Source organism: Eulemur rufifrons, chromosome 6 (genome assembly GCF_041146395.1).
Source record: "Eulemur rufifrons isolate Redbay chromosome 6, OSU_ERuf_1, whole genome shotgun sequence".
Taxonomy (NCBI): domain Eukaryota; kingdom Metazoa; phylum Chordata; class Mammalia; order Primates; family Lemuridae; genus Eulemur; species Eulemur rufifrons.
In genome coordinates this window covers 56,913,325-56,936,609 of record NC_090988.1, presented here as the reverse complement: position 1 = coordinate 56,936,609, position 23,285 = coordinate 56,913,325, and the positions used below count along the sequence as shown (strand labels likewise).

At 40.1% G+C, this 23,285-nt stretch overlaps 2 protein-coding genes across 4 annotated transcripts; one reads left to right on the top strand and one right to left on the bottom strand.

Annotated features, from left to right (window-relative positions):
* Positions 1–262: 262 nt before the first annotated feature.
* LOC138384142 (olfactory receptor 52H1-like) lies at positions 263–1,204 on the bottom strand. Its single transcript, XM_069469416.1, has one exon. It carries the CDS (start codon positions 1,202–1,204, stop codon positions 263–265), a length of 942 nt encoding a protein of 313 aa, XP_069325517.1.
* Positions 1,205–8,135: 6,931 nt separating this feature from the next.
* LOC138385194 (tripartite motif-containing protein 5-like) lies at positions 8,136–23,285 on the top strand. Of its 3 annotated transcripts, none has more exons than XM_069471104.1 (9): positions 8,136–8,305; positions 13,049–13,530; positions 14,125–14,220; positions 14,847–15,077; positions 19,564–19,586; positions 20,821–20,921; positions 21,212–21,238; positions 21,486–21,704; positions 21,801–23,285. In XM_069471104.1, the coding sequence occupies exons 2-9, from the start codon at positions 13,099–13,101 to the stop codon at positions 22,145–22,147; spliced, it is 1,476 nt and encodes a 491-aa protein (XP_069327205.1). In that variant the 5' UTR covers positions 8,136–8,305; positions 13,049–13,098; the 3' UTR covers positions 22,148–23,285. The 3 variants fall into 3 exon arrangements, with proteins under 3 accessions (XP_069327205.1, XP_069327204.1, XP_069327203.1); XM_069471103.1 differs by adding an exon at positions 10,652–10,765 and having other exon boundaries at positions 21,486–23,283; XM_069471102.1 differs by having other exon boundaries at positions 21,486–23,283.

Genomic DNA, 23,285 nt, shown 5'->3' with positions numbered 1-23,285 from the left:
CCCTCAGTTTAGTGCTCTTCTGTATCAATCATCAGCTTTTTCACACAAGTGGTGGGAAAACTAAACCAAGAAACCCCTTGATATTCTTGAACTTTGTAAGATTTTCTTTCTCCCCTCTCCCTCCTGCCTATATTTTGCACTTGGTTGGAATGCTCAATTTTCAAATTTGTAGTAGTTGCAGCTTTATTTTTATGTCTTCCTAAGTATGTTTCATAGGATTTAACCAAATCAATTTTACCTAAATTTTTCCTTCAATGTCCACTCATTGTAACTTCTTCAAAGAAAAGAGGAGAATAAATTTGTCCTGGATCTGCTTTGTCTTCACTCCATAAACAATAGGATTTAGAGCAGGAGGGATGGCCACATAGAGGTTGGCAAATAGGATGAGCACATTTCTAGGGACACTGTGCCCGAAGCGATGAGCAAGGATGGAGAAGGCGGCAGGTGTGTAAAACATGAGGATGACACAGACGTGGGAGCCGCAGGTACCGAGGGCCTTTTGGTGGGCATTCTGGGATGAGAGTTGAAAGACAGCACGGAGGATGAAGGTATAGGAAACAGCAATAAAGATCACGTCCGAGAGGACAGTCATGACAGGTACAGCAAATCCATACCAGATGTTGATGGAGATGTCAGCAGACGAAAGCCGAGCAACCCCTATATGCTCACAGTATGTGTGCGGAATGATACGTGTCCTGCAAAAGGGTAGTCGTTTTATAAGAAAAACGTCTGGCAGGATGACAGAGAAGCTCCTCACAATGATGCTCACCATAAGTTTGATGACCACCTGCGGAGTCAGGATGGTGTTGTATCTCAAGGGAAAGCAGATGGCCACATAGCGATCAAATGCCATGGCCGACAGGATGGCTGAGTCCACTACAAAGCTGAAGTGGAGGAAGAACACCTGAGCGAGACAACCAGAGAAGGTTATTTCTTGGGAGCCAAGCCAGAGGTTACTAAGCAATTTGGGCACTGTGGCAGTGGACAAGATGACGTCCGTGGTGGCCAGCATACAAAGAAAGAAAAACATGGGCTCATGGAGGCTGTGCTCAACTGCAATGAGGTAGAGGAGGATGCCATTGCCCAGAACAGCCACAACATAAATGACACAAAAGGGAATCCCAATCCACATGTGGAACTTCTCCAGGCCGGGTATTCCAACAAGGGTAAAAGAGCTGGGGTTGTAACAGCTCAAGTTATACATGGTCTCTGCAGTCTGGGATTCTCTGGTTCTTGAGCCCTGAGGACAAACCAAGTGTCAGAATGGGCTGAGAAGGCTAACAATTTTACTCTCATGTTGAAAATCATTGGGGAAGGCAACTGTCACATTGAGGGCTCCTACATTAGAAGCACCTCCTGTCCCCAGGAAGACCTGGCACCTATATGACTGGCAGCCTATTGCCCCTACTCTTTGCTCTAGACTCACTTAATTTATTTGTATGTTTACTAGTAAACTATATGAAAGGGTTATATTGGTTGTTCAGTAATTTCTTATCATTAAACATAATTAATTATGTTCCTTTCTCAATGCAGAATATTTAGGATAAGCCCAAACTCAAAAGAGAGGAAAAAAAAAAAAAATAACAAGCAGGAGAATAAGGAAGGGGCAGGAAGGGAAGGGAAAGAGAATAATAAAAATATTAAAAATACCAAAGTGGATGAAGATGAACTGTGAAGAAAGGGGGAAATTGACTGTTCTAGAGCAAATATGTTTAAGACAATGGGTCTAATAAAATAACTGAAGAATTTGGATAAAGCAGGAGAAAAAGTAATGAGAGAGGAAGGGAAAAAGGGCAGATTCCAGTGCTGTGGATGGTGTGGGAGTTTTATTCCAAAGGGATTGAAACATGGTCAGATTAGAGTGTATGCTCACTTGGATGTGCGTATAAGAGAATCTGTGTACCAGAAAACACACAGGGACAAGTGAGCAGCGTTATCCTGACTCAAGCAGAGAACAGCACGCTCAGAGGATAATTTATGAATGAGGGGCAATGTTTTAAACCTTGGAGGATCTCTATTCCTCCATCTTAGTAGGAGGGACAACTCTATCAGTGATTCTGACGATGCCTCCGTGGCAGAAAACACCTAGTGCTATAGGCAAAGACAAGCAGAGCAGATTCTCACCTCCTAGAGATGAAACAAAGAATAATAAAGAACTGTTTACACCAATGTTTTCATTTCTGGCCTATCAATATTTGGACCCCAGCTTTCTACTAAATAGAACCTGCCCTTGAAGTTGGCTTTGGCATTGAAAATACCCTTTGAGTTTTAAGTCTGTTTGTGTGACCTACTTGGTAGACTACTTTGAACAAGGAAGGAAAAGGAGTCAGGAACATTGATACTGGGGAGCCCAGCATTAGAGAGGCCCCACAGAACATGCACCATGTTTGGGTCTTACCTTCCACAACAAATTTACAAGGCCCTTCAAAAAGCTTTTAAGGAAAGGAAGTGGATCTTGCAAGCAAGTCACAACAGTCTAGATTATTGTGTTTGGCAGGGTTCTGTAGCCTTGATCATAAGGAAAGAATAGCTCCAGCCATGTAGGATTTGGTGATGTCTCTGCCAAGTCCCTAGTAACAGCTTTACATCGTGAGCTTCCCTCCCTTAGTTCTGCCATTAACAGAGCCCTTACTTAGCCAAAGTGGGCATATTACATCTACCTAGGAGAAGGCAACTAGTTCCCACTGTCTAAAGGCAGTCCCCTGAGTGAAAGTCTGTTCTAAGATATGTCTCCAGGTCTGATGCAGACCAAACTCCTACAAATACTGTGCTCATTCGAATGACATAGAGCAATAGAGTCTTGTTCTCCCTAAAATGGTGACCTCCTGTGGTCTGAAAAGCAAAAGACTAAGAAAACCTAAAATGTCTCTATAATTTATGTTAAATGGCAGTTCGGCCTCTTGGAGCACAGATACACTACCCCCTAACAGGAAACACATTTCCCCTTGAGTTTCAGGGAGTATCTTTAAGGGGGGGGGGAAATAAACCACTAATCATTAAAACTATAAAGAGTACCCAAAAGAAAACATCCAAACCAAAGTCTATTGGTTCAGTCAAAGCCCATTCTGATCGCATTGCGTCTACCCAAAGAGCAATTTCCTCCTGAATTCCCTGCTGTACCACTGGTCACATAAGCTGATGTGCACATGAAATCAAGTGTCCCACCATTGTCTATCTCCTTATTATAGAATCATTGGTGTCAAAAGGACTCCTTTCTCCCAGGGTTGTGTCCTTCAGGGCACAGGTCAGAGCTATGCCCTATACACCGAGCAAACTAGAGGCTCTGTTATCTGATAAAATCACAGAGCCAGGTCAGGGCTTATCTCCTCATTAATTGACTGCAGTTTTCAACTCACTAGATTCTTCTGTCTCTTGATTTGCAGGATTAGTGGGAAGTATCTATTCAGAAGGAAAAAAGTAGAAATTTAACCTGAGAAAGAGTCTAGTGAGAGGCAAAATGAAAATATTTATGCCTTTTCCCATATTCCCAGGAGATAACTCAGGCTATATGGCCCCCTCCATTTTCTGTTCCCACACAAGGGATGGAACTCACCATATTAATTCCTTTCCCTTAGGATAGAATATAGCTTGAGGGTTTTAGTGGCCTGTGGGCATCGGATCCCTGGGAGTTTCAGTGTAAGACAAATCAGACACAATCAGTTGAGTCAGAATTCTCAAAAGACTAAGAATGTTCCTGTACTTTCATTGTTCTTTAATTAGTCTATTTGTATAATAAAATTGAACACAATTGAATTAAAATTGTGTTTTAGTATACTTGATATTGGAGAGTAAGTGCTACAATTTTTTCTTCAAAATTTTCTTAGCCATTCTAAACACTTTGCATTGCCATGAAAGTTTTGTAAATAGTTTCTCAATTTACAAACAGACACACACACACACACACACACACACACACGCACACTTAGGGTTTTTATCTGACTGATGTATATTTTGAATCTAGGTATCAATGTGGAAATATTGGACATATTTATAATAACATATATTCTTATGATAAATATTTTAAATACGCCATGTCCCCTCACTAATGTAGCTTCTTAATTTCCTCCCTAATGTATTAAATTATCCATATGTGTTTCATATGTACTTAAAACATACAAATGCCTTTTCTTTGGAAGCAGAATATATTATTATCCTATAGCTACTATAGAAAATTACCACAAACGTCATGGCTTAAAACAACACAGATGTATTATCATATAGTTTTGCAGTTCCGACGTCCAGCGTGGATCCCACTGGGCTAAAAGCAAGGTGTTGAGGAGGCTGCATGTCTTTTGGGAAGAAAATTTGTTTCCTTGCTTTTTCTATCCTCTAGAAGGTCCTTTCCTTCATCTTCAAAGCCAGCAATGTTACTTCTGCCCTTCTGCCATGGTCATATTTTCCTTTGACTGCCCTATTCTGACTTCCTCTCCCTCCTTTAAGAACTCTGAGTGCATTTGAGCCATCTAGAAAATCAGGATAATCTCCCTACTTTAAGGTCTATTGATTAGTTTCATCTGAATTTCAGATGAAACTAAATTCCGTTTTGCCATATAACTCAACATAATCACAGGTTCTGTGATTTAGGATGAGGATAATTTCTGGAGGTGCATTATTCTGCCTACCACACATTTTCATAGTTTGTAAATTATGTTTGTCAAATTTACTACTCTTGATTAATTTTAATTTGCTAGATATATTAGCAATAATACATGCATTTAAATGTCTCATTTTGTTTTGTTATTTTCCCATTGCTTCTTAGTGTTTTTCATATTGGGGTATATTGTTGTATGAGTACCTGTTACCTGGCTTAATATATCCTATTAGGTTTGCAGGATCATTTTGAGTGGGAAACTCCCTCTGACTTTTCTTTCTTTCTTACTTTGTTGCTGTGCTCATCCTGCCAGTTACCTCAACCTATTCTCCTAGAAAACTCTGTCCTAAACCAAACCTTAATGTATTCATTTGGAATCTAGTTCCAATAGTGACTTTATGGATATCAAATATCTAGTTGCTGAGACAAAGGAAGATTGTTTCGGTTCCCAAGGGCAAAATGGATCTATACCTCTCACATCTCTAGGCCAGCCACTCTCTGCAAACTTTAATTCTGGAGAATGCTTTCATAGTGTGTGTGTGTTTAATTTGATCAGAAACCCTATCACCCATTCCTAGCTTCAAGTAGTGACCTCAGTGTGGGTTCTATGTATGAAAGAATTGTTAAAATGTCTTTCAAAAGCTAAACTTCTTACTAGGATACCAATTCCTTTTTCTAGATCTGAATCCCAGAAAATCTGTGGATTTGTGGACACTTGACCCATACTCCTTGTTTTATTTTCCTTTCCTGATCTAAAAAAAATGACATTAGTATTTCAAGGATAGACCAAACCCAGAGAAAGCGTCATCTGTAAGCAGTATCCAGCAAAACTATGAATGGGATGGGAGGTCCACTGTGATGTACCTGCCAGAAACGTCCTGGCCGATCGGCTCAGGGAATCTGACTCTTGGCAGTGTTTTAGGTTTGGTCAGGATCTGCAGGCAGGACAGCCTTTCCACACTACTTCAGCATCTTTTTTTTATTTCAGAATATTAGGTGGGTACAAATGCTTTGGTTACATAAATTGCCAATAACAATAGGAACTTTAGAAACTGCACAAATACATGGAAATTAAACATGCTCCTGAACAACCATTAAGTCAATGAAGAAATTAAGAATAAAATCACAATATTTCTTGAAAAAATGAAAATGGAAACACAACATACCAAAATCTATGGGATACAGTAAAAGCAGTGTTAAGATGGCAATTTATAGAAATAAATGCCTATGTCAAAAAAGTAGAATGAAGCTGGGCCCAGTGCCTCATGCCTGTAATCCTAGCCCTCTGGGAGGCCGAGGTGGGAGGATCACTTTCGCTCAGAAGTTCAAGACCAGCCTGAGCAAGACCAAGACCCCATCTATACTTAAAAATAGAAAAATTAGCCCGGCATGGTGGTACATGCCTGTAGTCCCAGCTACTTAGAAGGCTGAGGCAGGAAGATTGCTTGAGATCAGGAGTTTGAGGTTGCTGTGAGCTGTGCTCACACCATGGCACTCTAGCCTGGGCAACAGAGTGAGACTCTGTCTCCAAAAGAGAAAAAAAAGTAGAATGATTTCAAATAAACAACCTAATTATGTTTCTCAAAGGACTCAAAAAGCAAGGAAAAAGCCAAACCCCAAATTAGAAAAAAAGACATAATAAAGATCAGCATAAATCTAAATGAAATATAGACTAAAAATAAAAAATGAAAAGGATCAACAAAACAAAAATTTGTTTTTTTAAAAAAATAAAATTGATAAACTGCTAGCTAGACTAATCAAGAGAAAAGAGAAGATCCCATAAAATAAAATCATATCAAAAAAAGGAGACATTATAGGTGATACTACAGAAATACAAAGGAACACTGGAGAATATTATGAACAACTCTAAACCATCAAATTTGATGACACAGTGGAAATAGATAAATTCCAAGACAGATATAACCTAACAAGATTGAACTGGAAAGAAATAAAAACCTCAATAGACCAATAACAATAATGAGATAGAATCAGTAATAAAAAGTCTGCCAACAAAGAAAAAACCCCAAAGCTGGATGGCTTTACTGCTAAATACTACCATTTTAATGAACTAATGTCAATTCTTCTTAAACTATTCAAAAAAACTAAACATTTCCTTAGGTCTCTGTGTGTCCTCCATAATCCTCACATGTCCTGCTCGAAGAGGAATCTAATGAAATATCTCTACCTTTGGGTTCATGGATTTCTAACATTTTCCCCTTTGAGAAAAGGGGCGAAGTAAGAGGAAATGTGGTTAGAGTGTGAGGGCAGAAACAGATTAAACGCCAATCTGAGTAAACTTTAGGAAGAAAATAGAGAAGCTATGAAAAAGTATTGGTTAAAACTTGTAAAAGGGGGTTACATAATTATTAATAATACCAGAAAATATTTGAATTACGTTATGTGACACAGAAATTTTGTCCACATTAAGAACAATAGAACAGAAACATGACATCATCAAGATTTTAATTCAATTAAAATTATATTTGTAGCCATATATCTTGGTATCTATTACTCCTTATGTACACCACTATCTAATAGATTTGGGACAATAAGGAATAAAATAGAAAAGTTCTCCACCTGACTTCATGAACCTTAGAGTTGGGGGCGCTCAGTGTGGGTGGGGAATGGGGTTACTGATGCCAGCATTAAGTGATGACAGGATGACACTTCTCCTCATCGCCTTCTCCTCGTGCATTTTCATTTTCTCACTCAATCCTCCTCTCTAGCTGTGTTCCCAGTTCCAGTGAGGACTTACTGAGGTGTCCTAATGAAGAAAGGCTTAAAAGGGAGGCTGCAGAGTACTCCGTGGACTACACCCCAGCTTTCTGGACCAGTTCTGCGTGGTGACTAGCAGAGAAACGAGAGTAAGGCCTGGCGCTGCTCAGCGAGGTTATAAACACTTTGGAGAAGACAACAGGGGGAAGTTGGAAAGTTCTTTGAAACTTAAGAGTTTAACTGCTGTCGGTGTGATAATGTAGTATTTCTGCATGGCTCTCCAGATAAATTCCCAGCATCCTGTCCCCTCTGGGTCTGGGAGCCTTAATGGTGTGTCAGCTGCCCTGCTCTGCAACTTTTCTGTTCACTTGTCCTGTAAGATTTCCAAGTCCAGACCAGGAACCTACTGCAGTTCTCTAAAAATCACTAACATTGTTCATCCTTCTCCTTGGGCCATATGTCTGCCACCCAGAAGCAGAACCCACCTGTGAGATCAGGAACAAGAGAAGCATTTTGGAAGAATTTCCACAAAGGGCACCTTTCCTAGCTTTTAATAGTTGGTTGGGTTAATATGAAACTATGTCAGAAGAAGTGGTGTGATGACAAGGTCCTGAGACTCATGAGAAAAAGGAGTTAAAACAGGGGTGCCCCTTTATTTTACCACCTCTCTTTCAGTGAAAGGCACAGCAGCATAGCAGATGACTCTCTCAGAGGGCGGGACTGGAGGCCTTGCACTGAGGCATCTGGTTGGTCCATAGTTTATCTTCCCCCTTCTCACCCTCCGCCCACAAGAATTTAACTTTCATTTCTTGCAGCTTCTCTGGGGCGAACTCCTTTGTGCATAACAGGCGACTGGATTGGTGCCTGAGTCCTGACTACAGCTACCCTGGCCCATCTTCTCTCTTCCCGGAATCTCTGCTTCCTCTTTGGTGTCTGAAGGTGTATTGAGTGATTTGTGGAGGGCAGAAGACTTTGGAACAAAAAACTGAATTTGCTTGGGTGAGTTTAACTGATCATGGGGAAAGCTGTTCCGAAGCAGGAAAAGGCCCAGCTTGCAGACTTCCTGCCCTCAGTGCTGACACGTGGGCAGTCTGGGGAGGTACAGCTTTGAAACAAGGGAGGTTGAAGAAGTGAAAGGGTTTGTTTTCTGGAGGAACAGTTATTTTTCCAGGCTGAGTCTCTCCACAGCCCCTTTCTAGTCTATAAATTTGAACTGCACTTTGCTGAAGAGAGCCAGAAGCCTCTACTCCAGAAGCAGACAGTGCCTTCCCCCAGCAACAGGGGCAAAGCCAGAGAAATCTTGAATCCTAATAGTTTAATGCCTATCAGTGTAATAATTTTGTATTTCTACATGACTCTTCAGATCAGTTTCCATCAACCTGGCCTGTCTGCATGACATCAGCCTTGATGGCATGACAGCTGACCAGCTTTGCAGCCTGTCATCTGGTCACTGCTGCTAGAGCCCCAAGTCCAGACTCCAGGAACTACTGCATTTCCTTAAAATTTACCAACCTTTCTCCTCCCTCTCCCTGGGCCATATCTGCCACCCAAAAGATCGAGAAAAAAAGGAGCACTTGGGAAGAATTTCCAGAAGTGTCACCTTTTCTACCTTTTAATTAAAGAAAGAGTCGCTTGACTGATATTAATGATATGAAAAAATGTCGGAAGAGGTGGCATGATAACAAGATCCTGAAGCCCATGAGAGAAGAGAGTTCCACAGGGCCCTCTGTTGCACCCCCATCCCCTTCCCAGGGAAGGGACAGCTTCAGCTTCACTTAGGCTAATTCAGACATACAGAAGAGCCCAGGCAAAGCTCTTTTCTCTCACCCTTTCTTCCCCTCATCTGACTAAATCTTACTGCATGGAGATTATTTTGGGAGATTTTCACCTCTGCATCATATTCCTTATCCCCCCTTCTGGTAATAAGTCAGTGTTCGGCACCTGTCTTCTCACTTAGGCAGTATACTTCTGTCATGCCATATGTCACAGGATTTTAAAATTGATTCATGGATTTTTGCTTCAGTTTTTAATTCTGCTAGTATTACAGGGAATATACATTAAATGGTTATGACATTGTGAAATATATTTGGTCTTACTTCCTGTTTCCTGGCATACAACTCCTAAAATCCTTGAAATCTTCCAAGAGACAATCTTTTTGTATGCTAATGAATCGGCTGATGGCCGGCAACCCCTAGATAGCTTCAGGATGGGGGCGGGTCTGTGGAAATACTAAGGCAGGATTTGAGGGTTCAGAATTTCACTCCACCCCCCAACCTTCAGGGAGGGGAGATGGGCTGGAGGTTAAATTGCATCATTAGCCAGTGATTTAATCATGTAATGAAGCCTCCATACAACCCTGAAAGCACAGGGGTCAGGGAGCTTCCAGATAGTTGAGCATTTGAAGATTTCTAGAGGATAGTGCACTTGGAGAGAGCATGGTAGCTCTGTGCCCTTCCCTCATGCCTTGCCCTGTGCATCACTTCATTTGTATTCTTTGTAATATATCAGTAAATGTAAGGAGGAGAATCCTGATTTATTTTTTTGAGACAGAGTCTCACTCTGTTGCCCTGGCTAGAGTGCTGTGGCATCAGCCCAGCTCACAGCAACCTCAAACTCCTGGGCTCAAGCAATCCTCCTGCCTCAGCCTCCCGAGTAGCTGGGACTAGAGGCATGTATCGTCATGCCCGCCTAATTTTTTCTATATATTTTTAGTCGTCCAGTTAATTTCTTTCTATTTTTTCAGTAGAAATGGGGTCTCACTCTTGCTCAGGCTGGTCTCGAACTCCTGAGCTCAAAGGATCCTCCCGCCTAGGGCTCCCAGAGTGCTAGGGTTACAGGCGTGAGCCACTGCTCCCGGCCCAAGAACCCTGATTTATAACCTGTAGGTCAGAAACACAGGTAAAACATCCCAGCAGAAATTGAGGGCAGTCTGTGGGACTGAGCTCTTAAGTATGGGGTACACACTATCTCCAGGTATATAGTGTCAGAATTGAATTAGAAGACTCCCAGCTGGTGTCGGCTGCTGAACTTGTTTGATGTGCAGAAGTCTTCTGTGTTAATTGGTTACGGAGAGTATAGGCAATATTGAGTTCGTTTGTTTCCTGCATAATGGTATTAGATGATATTATAATACTTAGCAAATGAAACAGTACAATTTTATTTTCCCAGCCTATTTAGGAAAAGTGATCCTTTCCCATATAACATCAGTAATTTGCAGCTTCATCATGCTCAGAGAAACAGTATTACCCCAATCACAGAAGAAAACAATTCTGTCTATATCCTTATTGCTTGGAGTTTTACAATACCTACTTATTGTCTTTTAATGTCTTTGTTGCATGTCTTTAGCTTTGGGACACGTTTAGTTTGCGTTCTCATGATCACAGATGTCAGAAGTCCCACGTGTAGGGTACAATCACCTGACACCTATGGCAGCCAGCTGACTGGCGGGATACCAAGGAGGTAACAGTAATGTTCCCATCTCTACCACCCTGACTTTTCTGGGGCCTTTGGGTCACACGTGGAGGTGGGATTACCCCCTTATGTGGGGACTCTGGCTCCTCTGCATGGTCCTCTTTCAGTGTCTGTTATGGCATCAGCTGCTTTGACATCAGCCCCTTTGTAGCCCCACTATGAATGTAAATTTCACAGTCTCATGGCAGAATTCAATGTCTGCTCCTCCCTCCCATATAGGCCCTTGATGCTTCTTAGAACTGGTTGGATTTTTAATGGAATAAGAGATAACTGGAGTCCCTACCCCTATCTTTGGCTCACAGCTTGAGTCATAAGCAGTAGTAAACATCATCACATGATGTAAGCCCCTGATCTTGCCATTCCTCAGAGCCTAAATGCCGGCTCACCATTCCTGCAGCCAAACCCAATATGGCCTTGGCCAATTTTCAGTATCTGTACCCTTGGCTGAATTACTCCTTGTTCTTTAGATGATGGGAGGAGTGGACAGTTTTTGTAGGTCTGAATTTATCTCCTTATAGCATTTGTAACTGTTTCTTTCCTTTCTCAGAGCAAGGGAAAGACTTATCAGTTGTCTCATAGAGAAGATTTTTTTTTTTTTTGCCATCAAACCTTGGCAACCATCCGTACATCAGTATCCAAAGGACTAATTATCTTGTGAAAGCTCATGAACATAGCTTCCAGGGACCTAAAAGGGACATATTTAGTTACATCATGGAAAATGAGGTCTGTTTTTACCACCTGGAATTTAAAATCTGTATATAATCTTCCCAGTTTTAATGTGCTTTACATATCAGGCTATTTTTACTCCCAATAATGTGGACTAGCAAGACAGCTAACATTCCACTTCATTGTAACCCAGTAAGTTTCCCAAGGGAAAACAACACCAGGAGAAGGTAAGCCAATATTATCTTTATAGGAAGAAAGAGCCCAAACCTGATGTTAACCATTTGTTCCTACCTATCCAGCCTAATTCCCAACACTGTCCCTTCTACTTCTCTTTCATCTGCTCTCTGTTTTCTCCATTGCCTTGTCCTGCAAGCTGTCGTCATCTTTCCCCTGAGCAACTGTGCCTGCGTCCTAACTGATCTTCCCTTTCTCACAGTGAATCCATCTCACCTTTCACAACTCCAGTGCAAAGCTAATGATATTCTCATTTCCCTCTGCTAATTGATGTTGATAAATGACATTGATAATTTCTCCTTGCTCTTAGGAAAGAGTCCCTAAATTTATGTCTTTTGGGAAGTGTCAAATTTTCTGATCCCTGCAGGCCTAGCAGCTCTGTACACACCAGCCAAACTGGCCATTTAAAACTCACGGAAGATGCTGCATATCCTATGAACAGGTTATTCATATGTGGAATATCTGCTACCTAATATATTTGTCCTCTTTCTCATCCCATATATTCTTCATATTCTTCAGGATTCAGTTAGAACCTTGTGTTTTCAAGTTGTAATTCTTGGATAACCCTCTGTTTTCTCTATTATTTGATTCCCAACAATGTGTACATGTCTCTAGTCGTGTTCATCACATTTGCTCTTTTGTGTATATATATATATATATATATATATGTATATGGCTGATTATTTAATTTACTGTGACTGTTCAGAAGAATGTCAAGTTCATAGTGGTTGAAACCATCTGCTGATATTTGTGTTTTAGATTTTGGTTCAATTGCTAGCATCCATCATCAATGATAATTTGTCAAATGGTCTCATCTAATATTTTGAGACTTCTCTCCCAAGACTGGCATTCATTTCATATATGTTTCTATTTTTTGGGTCTCTGACATATGTGTACTATGAGTATATCTTTATCATCTCCCTCCCCATCATCCATCCATATGCATATATACTATACACCTATAGGCTCCTATCAAAGTCCTTGGCAAATTTCTAGGACAAGACACCTCAGAAGCACCCCCCCCCCCCCGGTCTAGATTTCTCTAGCTCCACGCCACCATTGCTCTGGGGATGCATTTGGTCTATGCAGTTACCTCTGATTGTCTTTGATTGACTTTGTGGGGTAGGAAAAAGACCTCACAGATAAGGATGAAATTTATCACATGACATGAACTGGGAGTAAAGTGTTTGAAATTATTATTAAAAAAGCCCTTTTTACCAGGTCACCAAATTCCTTTCTTTGTTTCTCTCCTACATTTTTTTAATCCTTTAATATTTTGGTCTTGCCCTATTTTTCATTTCTGCACAATCAATAACCTTTCTATTCCCACCCTTCTTACTCTGCCCCCTTTTAACTTTCCCAATCATGCAGGGATCTGTGAGCTTAGGAACCTCAGCAGTGAGGACAGGAAGGATCAGGGAATGGCTGCTATGGCTTCAGAACTCCTGGTGAATTTAAAGGAGGAGGTGACCTGCCCCATCTGCCTGGAGCTCCTGACAGAACCCTTGAGCCTAGACTGTGGCCACAGCTTCTGCCAAGCCTGCATCACTGGAAACCATAAGAAGTCCATAAAAGACCAAGAAGGGGAGAGCAGCTGCCCTGTGTGCCGAATCACTTACCAGCCTGGGAACATGCGGCCCAATCGGCATGTGTCCAACATAGTGGAGAGGCTCAGGGAGGTCAGGTCGAACCCAGAGGAGAGGCAGAAGATAGATCGCTGTGCACACCATGGAGAGAAACTCCTACTCTTCTGTGAGGAAGATGGGAAGGTCATTTGCTGGCTTTGTGAGCGGTCTCAGGAGCACCGTGGTCATCATACGTTACTCATGGAGGAGGTTACCCAGAAGTACCAGGTAAGGGACAGAATGGTTGGAAGACAGGGCAGAAAATGGTACCTGATGGGAAATATACACTTTGCATTTTATTTTAATTACTTTGTCATCATAGACCTGAGGCCTATACTTTTTTTCCATCCTGTGCTTATCGTCTAAGCCCTGAAGGACATTTTTATGCACTCCATGTAATTGTAAGAGAATAAACCTAAAGTACATACTCTTGGACAGAAGTAAATATTTTTGCACCTTAAGCTAGGTGAGTAGAGATTTGCTGCCCAAGGAAAGCTCTGGTTACTCCTTTCAGCAGGAGAGTAACTGGGGTGGATTGAGATATAAGTTCTTTCCTTGCTATAGGATCAGATTTTTCTTCTAGGACAAAAAGAATCAGTCTACTCTTGGTGAGGGGACGGTGACTTAAATTACCTAAGACTTAAAGAACACATTCACCATGTTGGGTTTTCTTTCAAGTCATGGGATTCTAACTGTGGGGTTCTCAGAGCTTCTGTAAACTCTAGTCTCTTTTGAGATCAATCTGATTTCTTCCTTGTTCATCTTCTACCCAAGTGCTGAAAAAGCTCATAGCTTGACTCTGGTGTAATTCCTTTCTCACAGGAGACGCTCCAGGCAGTTCTGGAGAAGCAGATGAAGGAGCAACAGGAAGCTGAGAAATTGAAAGCTAACATCAGAGAAGAGAGGACTTCCTGGAAGGCAGGAGGAGACAATCCCTGAGGGAGTTAGCCAGAAATCTGGGCAGAACCTTGGGGAGGAACTCCCTCCCTCTTTGTTCCCTGACAGTTGATAACTCCAGAAGTCATTTGATTAGTCCTCTTCTTCATCCTTTCCCACATCGGAGTTTGGGGGTAGAGAGTATGACACAAATGAACATAGCTATTTGGAGGGAGCTACTTACATGGAGGGACTGTCTGGGGAGGATGGCTGGTGAATTCTGAGTACCATTCTTGTGATGCTTTTTGAGTCTGTGTCTCTACTGGGGGAAGACTTTTGGCAATGGCTCATGGTTTTGCCCTCAGTGTTCAAGGGTGGGGTGAGAAGTAATGCAGGCAGGTATGAGTGTCTTGGATAACTGTGTGAAAGCTAAGCCACACCCAGGGGTCCCATTTTGGCTCAGAGTGGGCCTCAGCATGCCAATTTAAGGTTATTGTTTTAGAATGTATGAAGGGATAATAACAGGACAAGTCAACTTCCCTAAGAATTTCTTCCCTGCTTCTATTTCCCTTCCCTGTGAGAACTTCCCAGAGGAAACCGTTCTATTTCTGGCTTACAGCCTCTTCTTGATAGACTGAATGCCTCTCTTTTCTTTCTCATCCCTAAAGAATCAAATACAGTGTGACAGAGAAAATATCCAGGCACAGTTTGATAAACTGAGAGACATCCTACACTCTGAGGAGAACGAAGAACTGCAAAAGCTGGAGAAAGAGGAGGAAGATATTCTGGATAGCCTGGCAGAGTCTGAAAATGAGCTGGTCCAGCACAGCCTATTGGTGGGAAAGCTCATCTCAGATCTGGAGCATCGGTTGCAGGGGCCAGCAATAGAGATGCTGCAGGTAAGACTTGAAGAGAAGCTTCAGTATCTGAGATTCAGGAAAAGTGAAGACTGTTTTCCTTCTCTATGTTGCTGGGCTGTCTCTTGTGCCAACGCTAAAGTTCTCTGGGCACTGCAGTACCCTTTTCCTAATTCAATTTCAGAGGTTATAGGAATAATTGAATGTATAGGTATCAAGGCAAAATCCTATTTTTATTAATCTATCAAGAGCAGTACAAAAATTTGACCTTGGAGAGAAGATCAGTTGTATCCAGTGCTATTTTCTAGGCCCCTGTTCTCTGCAATCTAATGCTGAGCCTTTCTCAGACAGCTTTTCATTGCTCATCTTAGTCAAATACAAGCACTTCAGAATACGAGATGTTTTTGTTTTTCCCCCTCATAGAATGTGTTGAAACATTACCCCTATTTATGTCCTGAAAAATATCTGTAAAGTACTGGTGTTATTTCTTCTTTAAATATTGAATAGAATTGACCAGTAAAGCCATCTCATACTGTTTCTTACTTTTGGGAAAGGTATGAAATTTTTAATTTTTTACATGCATTGAGTTTATTTAGATTTTGTAATACTTCCTCAGTCTCTTCCTGGTAATAGATGTCTCCATAGGAATTTGTTCATTTCATCTAAGTTGTCAAATTTGTAGGCCTAAAGTTAGTTAATCATAAAACTTCTTTATAGTCCTTTAAATTTTTATTTTTAATTTTAACTTCATTTAGTTATTAAAATTGACAAATAAAAATTGTATGTATTTATTGTTTACAACATGTGGTTTTGAAATATGTATACATTGTGGAATGGCTAAATCAATCTAATTAATGTATTCATTACCTCACATATTTTTTGTAGTGAGAACATTTAAAATCTACTCTCTTTGTCATTTCAAGAATACAGTCATTGTTAAGTATAATTGCCAGGTTGTCATAGATATTACATGCAAATATGTGTTATAACCTGTCAATATAGTATATTATTATGTTAATCAATTTATGTCTTTTAAAGTTATTAAAAATAAATTATAAAATAAACTATACCATATTTTATATTAACTCACATTTTATAGCATTTCCTTGTTTCAGTGTCTTTATGAATTTGAGTCGATCTTTGGAGGAATTTTATTTTTTCAACTAAAAATCTTTTTAAGAATATTTCTCACAAGATATATTTCCGCCATCTTCCAGCAACAAACTCTCCTAATCTTTATTTGGGAATATATTTTATTCTTCATTTTTGAATAATATTTTTGCTTTATATGGAATTCTGGGTTTGCAATTTTTTTTTTTCTTTTGGAGCTTTCAACATGTCAATCTAGTCCTTTCTGACCTTTACTATTTCAGATGAGGAGTCAGCTATTAATCACTTTCAAAGCATTCCTTATCTGATGACTGGTTTCTCGCTTGCTGCTTTGAAAATGCTTTCCTATGCTTCTAGCCTTCAGAAGTTTGTCTATGAAGTGTTTATGTGTGGATCTCATTTTATTTATTTAACTTGGGGTTCATTGGGCAAAGCTGAGTACATTAATGTTTTTTATAGACTTGTAAAAGTTTTTCCCAAATTATTTTTTCATTTTTTTCTGTCTTCTTTCCTTCTGGAAGACCTGTTACATACATATATTTTGGTACATTTCATGTCATCCCACATGTCACTGAGATTGTTCTTATTTTTTCAATCATTTTCCCTCTATGGTTTACATTAGAAACTTTCTATAGATGCAACTTCAGGTTCAATGATCCTTTTGTCTGCCATCTTAAGCTCATCTTTACCAGAAGAGCTCTTCTGGTAAATATTTCATTTTTGTTATTTTACTCTAAATTTTCAGAATTTTTATTTCTTAATCATTTCTATCTCCCTCTTGAGACTACCTGTTTTAGGAGTTATTGTTTTTATACTTTAATTCCTCAAGCATAGTTCTCCTTAGATTTTTAACTTATTTACAATAGTTGCTTTGAAGTCTTTGCCTCCTAACTCCAACATCTGGGGTCATTTGGAGGTATTTTCTATTAATTGTTCTGGTATTTTTTCCCAAGCATGGGTTCTACTTTGTTGGTTCTTGGTACATTTTATATATTTCAGTTGTAAAATAGACATTTTTGATATTTCATTGTTTCTCTGGATTCTCATCCTGGACCTTCCCAAGAAGTTAGTTTGAATTTTTTCATTTAGTTACTTCCCTACAGCTCCTGATGTATCTGCTGAGTTTAATTTTTAAGTGTGGCATCTTAGTTTTCTATTGTGTGTACACATATGTTTGATTGACCTCTAAACTCAAATAGAAGTTATGTTTAATCCCCACAAGGCAGTAAGGCTTGTGTCCTGTCCTGATGGATTTATTTTTGGGTAGGTGGGTGTATTTAAAGTTCAGGCCACTTAAAAATCTGCCATAGGCCAGGCGCGGTGGCTCACGCCTGTAATCCTAGCACTCTGGGAGGCCGAGGCGGGTGGATGGTTTGAGCTCAGGAGTTTGAGACCAGCCTGAGCAAGAGCGAGACCCCGTCTCTACTAAAAATAGAAAGAAATTATACAGACAGCTAAAAATATATGTAGAAAAAATTAGCCGGGCATGGTGGCACATGCCTGTAGTCCCAGCTACTTGGGAGGCTGAGGCAGAAGGATTGCTTGAGCCCAGGAGTTTGAGGTTGCTGTGAGCTAGGCTGATGCCACGGCACTCTAACCCAGGCAGCAGAGAGAGACTCTGTCTCAAAAAAAAAAAATAAAATAAAAACTGCCATAATTGATTCACTGATAGGTTGTTTCACTTCTCCTTTCCACATGTGTGTATCTTTACCATGGCCAGATTGTGTGTCACTTTGTCACTTTTTTTTTTTTTTTTTTTGAGACAGGGTGCTGTGTTGCCCAGGCTAGAATGCAGTGGCATCATCTTAGCTCACCGTAACCTCAAACTCCTGGGCTCTAATGATCCTCCTGCCTCAGCCTCCCGAGTAGCGGGGACTAAAGGCATGCACTGCCATACCCGGCTAATTTTTGTGTTTTTTGTAGAGATGGGTGTCTCATTATGTTGCTCATATTTTTCCCAAACTCCTGACCTCAAGTGGTCCTCCCACCTCAGCCTCCCAAAGTGTTAGGATGAAAGGTGTGAGCCACGGCATCTGGCCAGTTGTGTCACTTAATCCTAGTTAAATTAGTATCTGCAATTCCTGTTTCCAGCAACAATGCTGTGGTGCTTTTAAGATGGACATCTGATCCAATGCAAGTAAATGCCATGCAATTCTAAACATTTTTGGTTAAAATTTAAGAGAAGTTCTCCTTTCCTCCTGGGTTTTTATCAGGAGATTCACATTTCCTTCATATACTGAGAATAAAGTCAATGTAGAGGAATAAGTAGAATTTGGAGAATAGACCAGATCTTGATGACAAGGTTTGAGCTTCAAAATTCAGCTATGATTGAAGTTGTAATTGCCCTTTCCAAAATCCCTGTAACTACTTAATCTAGTTTCATTTGGTTTATGTCATACACAACATAAAATTTCTGATATTAATGAAAAAAGCAAAGGGTGGGGGTGTGTGTGTGTGTGTGTGTGTGCCCAGCAATTGGCCTAGTTCTCGGAGAAAACTTACCTGAAGGACATAAATCTAGGGCAAAGGACACCAAATACATTGGTATCAAACAAAACAATATCTGTGATGATAAAGACGACTAGATGACCTAAAGTCATTAAGGATGTAGATTAAACTGGTAGAGACTGAAGTTCAGGGTAAACATTGTAGTTTTTAGGACAATGACTGAGTAGATATCAGTAATATTATAGACAACATCATTAAGATAGAAAAAAGTGTGGTTGGTGCTACATATTAGACATCTTGAGCTGCTGGTCCTTGTGGCTTCTGCATTATTGAATATATTAAACTGCATTTAAGTGACAAATCTGAGTAAAAATTGAGAGTTGGAAATCAACTGCGCATATGTATGTGTGAAATTTGAGGGAGTGGATGAGGTCAGTTATAGGTAATGTATAGAAGAAAAAAAGAGCGGCTAGAGAAACATCTGTACTTGTTTAGTACACTTGTTTGCTTGTACCCTCGGGAAAAACCATGTAAACTTCCTGAGGACTATTTATTCATCTTTAAGTCTCCAAAACCTCTCATAATGCCTGGCAAGTGATAGTGAATCAGTTTACACATCTGTTGAATGAGTCAAAGAGCCATGCATTATTTAAATCATCTCATGGGGAACCACATACGTTTGGATAAAAAAAAATTGGGGGCCTCTTCTTTTTGCTTGTAAACATGTCCCATCTGCAGATATCAGAAACTCCTTCCTCAAGGATGAAAGCTGTTTCTACTTTTTAGTTAACTTGGTAACTTCACATGAGTCTTCTGGGTGATTGCCTTGAGTCTTATCTTTACTTTTTTGTCTTTCGTGCTGGAACCATCTGCATTCTCAGCCTACCAGGGGTCGGTGGAAATGTGATGAAGCTTGGTGAGGGAAGAGAGGCTACTATTTCTTAATTTATGTTTTCTCTCTTCTTCCTAGGATGTGAATGACGTCATAAAAAGGTATGTGTGGGAGACCAGAGATGGCCCTTTTGTGCTGCGAGAAGAAATTTGTAGGTGTTAGAACCCTCTCATGTTCAATTACAATAAAACATGTCCCAGGGAGGAAAATTTAGATATAGTGTTATCTTAAATTTCTGGTCACAAGTCAGGGTTTGAGTGTTTTATAACTACTGAGAATAGACCAAATTCTACGGTGGGAAATTTGGGTGGTGGGGAGTCACAGAGTTTGCATCAGTAGCAGTATTGGGGATAAGGTGTTGCAGTATCAGATCCCTGTTACATCACCATTCTATTACCTACCTCTCACTCTGGTTCTGTATTCAATAGGTGCTTGACTTATTGTGGGAGAGATATATCTTCTTTTACTACCAAGTACCCAGATATGTCCATTGGGATAATTTCTATATATTTATATTTTTCTCCTGGGAATAGAAGAGACCGGGTCCTTCTTTATGGTTCTATTTAGATTTCCAAAAACAGACTTAAATTTCTGTGAGAAATATTTTGGTTTTGGTGTAAATAATTGATCCATCTTGTTGACATACTTCAGAAGAGTATGGAAAGGTGGTATCCTTGTGTTTAAAATTGCACACACACCTGGCAGTAACAATCTCTTCCAAACACATAAAATTCAGACGAGTATTAGTTTGGTGCTCACAATATCTCCTTTGCTCAGTGTTTATAATTTTTCCCAGAGAACCTGAAACCTCAGATGTTACCTGAGGACCTCCCGACTAGGCTTTGAAGATCTTGGGCTTTTCCAGATAGGGTTTCCATACTTAATAAGTCTCAAACACCCAGAGGCCAGGTTCTGCAAACTCACTTTCTGACCATCTCTCTGGGAACTCACATCCATAGCAATGATGTTTCCACACATTACATGTTCTTATTTTTAGGCACTAAAATTTTGTTTTGTTTTGTTTTAAAATCTATTATTTTATGGTTTCTTATGAGTTCAAGGAGGTATAGAGGGAGAGGTTAATCATTTCATTTTAGAAGGAAAAACTGTGCTTCTGAAGAGGTTAAGACATTTCCACGATCACACAGAGGGTAAGTGGAAAGGTGAACATGAGCACATTTCATCTGGTTCTAGGGTTGGGAGTCTGTTCTCTCCTTTCTCAGGATCTCCAGGGTAGAGAGTTCAAGTTCATTAATGGGGTGAAACGATAGAAAGTCCGTGATGTTCAAGGGACACAAGGTCAGAGGTATGGGGGTCAATGTTTTTCATTCCTAGAAGTGAGACCTTGACCTTGAAGACACCAAAAACTTTTCCCAAGGAGCAAAGGAAAGTGTTTCAAGCTCCTGATCTGAGAGGAATGCTGCAAGTGTTTAAAGGTGAGCAGAGCTAGATCAAGTGTGTGGCTGTGGGATTCTAGTGGTGGCATGGGCTAAGTGGGGGAGAGGGCACAGTTTCTAGGTGTGGATAGAAGAGATAAGGGAGGACTGATATTGTGTGCTGATAATGTGGTCATATTTAATGGCAATGGCCAGGTGCCTGGTTCGTCCTCTCATTCACAAGTTTGCTCTCCTATCATAGTCCCCTATTCTTCCCCTAGTCTATAGGAGAGATGGATTTCTGTGCTGACTTTGCTTGTATTCAATATTATATTGTTTTATCATTTCAGAGCTGAGAGATGTCCAACGCTACTGGGGTAAGGAGAAATCACAGTATCACAAGCTACCCTATTGTCTTTACCTTTCAGAATTTTTTGTTCTCTAGTAGGTCTCATGTTTTAAGATCCATGTTTCTCCTTGCAACTCACACATACCTACCCCTCCCTATAACCTGTGAACAAGGTTCCTCTTAGGTTACTCTCAAGTTCTTCTCAAGATTCCTCTCATAATATCACCAGTAAGCCAATATCATATCCCTCATCTGACCCTTTTATTTTTCCACAGTTTATGTGACACTGGCTCCAAGCAACAATCCAAATGTTGTCATTTCTCCAGATAACAGACAAGTGGTATCTACGTGCATTTCGAGAGGTTTCAATAGCCTTGTGATTAACAATCCTTATTATGACATCATGGGCTCCCCAGTTATCACATCAGGGAAACATTACTGGGAGGTAGATGTGACCCAAAAACGTGCTTGGATCATGGGTGTATGTGTTGAACATGCCCACCCACAAAATATTGTGTATGATCAGGGCGTACATGTTGAACCAGCCTACCCACAAAATATTGTATTTGGTCAGAGCGTACGTGTTGCACGAGCCCGCCCACAAAATACTGTGTATGTTCATAACTTAACAGGAAATTATCAACCACAAAATGGCTACTGGGTTATAGGATTGAAGAATACATTGGAATATAATGCTTTTCAGGATTCGTTCCCTTCTGGTTCTGTTCACTCTTCTCAACCTTTGATCGTGACCCTCTCCCTGACTGTCCCACCTAAGCGTGTTGGCATTTTCGTAGACTATGAGGCCGGCACTGTCTCATTTTTCAATGTTACAAACCATGGGTTTCTCATCTATAAATTCTCTACACGTTTTTCTTGTCCTGTTCGTCCATATCTCAATTCTATGAAATGTCAATTCCCCATGACTCTGTGCTGACCAAGCCCTTAGCCTTCTTACACATTCAGCCACTTCTGTGCAGCACCTCTTACCCTGGGTGCCTCTCATACACCTGAACTCATCTGTGCCATTTTGACCATCTTTTCCTTGCTGTCTCCCTTCTTTCTATTTGAACTTCCTTTACTTAACAATAAGATGTACAGACTGCCTTGTGCCATGTCTTTCCCGGTAGTTTATTCACATATCATAGCAAATTTGACTGAACATTTTCCATACTCCCAAGAAAAAATGACTGAGCCTTCATAAAGTAAGATCAGTATTGAGGTAACACTTTGCCAAATCTTTATAACCCAATTTCCTCTGACACTGACTAAGAAGATAAAGGAAAACTTTTCAACAAGCTTTCTATGTTATTGTGTAGGAGTCGCTGACCAAAGAATGAGCTTTAGCAGTATGTCAGTTTCCTCATAATGCCCCTTATTCATCAAAGAGTTAAGGAGAAAATATCATAAATAGTATACACTAAGAGTAGAGGTTTTGTATCCAGAGTATCTGAGTTCAAATCCTGTCTCTCCATATACTAGCAGTGTAGTAATGAATAGCATACTCAAATGGCTGTGCTTATTGTCTTAAAATAATTTTGTCAGTGAAAACTTCACCCAAAAATGAGATCTGGTATTCTACTGCATAGTAGGTTGACTAGAGTTAACAATAACATACTGCATATTTCAAAATAGCTAGAAGAGAGAATTTTGAATGTTCTAATCACAAAGAAATGACAAGTGTTTAAAATGATATATATGCTAATTACCCTGATTTGATAATTACACAGTGCATACCTGTATGGAAACATCACTCTGTACCCCCTAAATGTGTAGAATTGTTGTGTGTCAATTAAAAAAAATAAACCTTATAAACAAAACTTCACCTAATAGTTTGAATCATTATGCAAAAATGAATTCATGAAGTATAAAGCATGTATCTAAGTGTCTCAATAATAAGTATTTGCTCTACTAATTAATAAAAAATACAAGCTGTGTTAGTGTATCATGGAACAGGTTGTGCTTTCAGGGCAACTAGGGTTGGATTTACTAAATTCTCATTTTTTTAGGTCTCAGATACCACTGTTGAGACTACTCCAGTTTTGCCTTTGATACACACACACACTTAGAGTTTT

Excerpts from the sequence above, each read along its gene's own strand:
- LOC138385194 (XM_069471102.1), top strand. The coding sequence starts at position 13,099 with ATGGCTGCTATGGCTTCAGAACTCCTGGTGAATTTAAAGGAGGAGGTG. Across the intron at positions 13,531-14,124 it reads AGGTTACCCAGAAGTACCAG|GAGACGCTCCAGGCAGTTCT; the intron begins GTAAGGGACAGA and ends CCTTTCTCACAG. Across the intron at positions 20,922-21,211 it reads AATGCTGCAAGTGTTTAAAG|AGCTGAGAGATGTCCAACGC; the intron begins GTGAGCAGAGCT and ends TTATCATTTCAG.
- LOC138384142 (XM_069469416.1), bottom strand. The coding sequence starts at position 1,204 with ATGTATAACTTGAGCTGTTACAACCCCAGCTCTTTTACCCTTGTTGGA.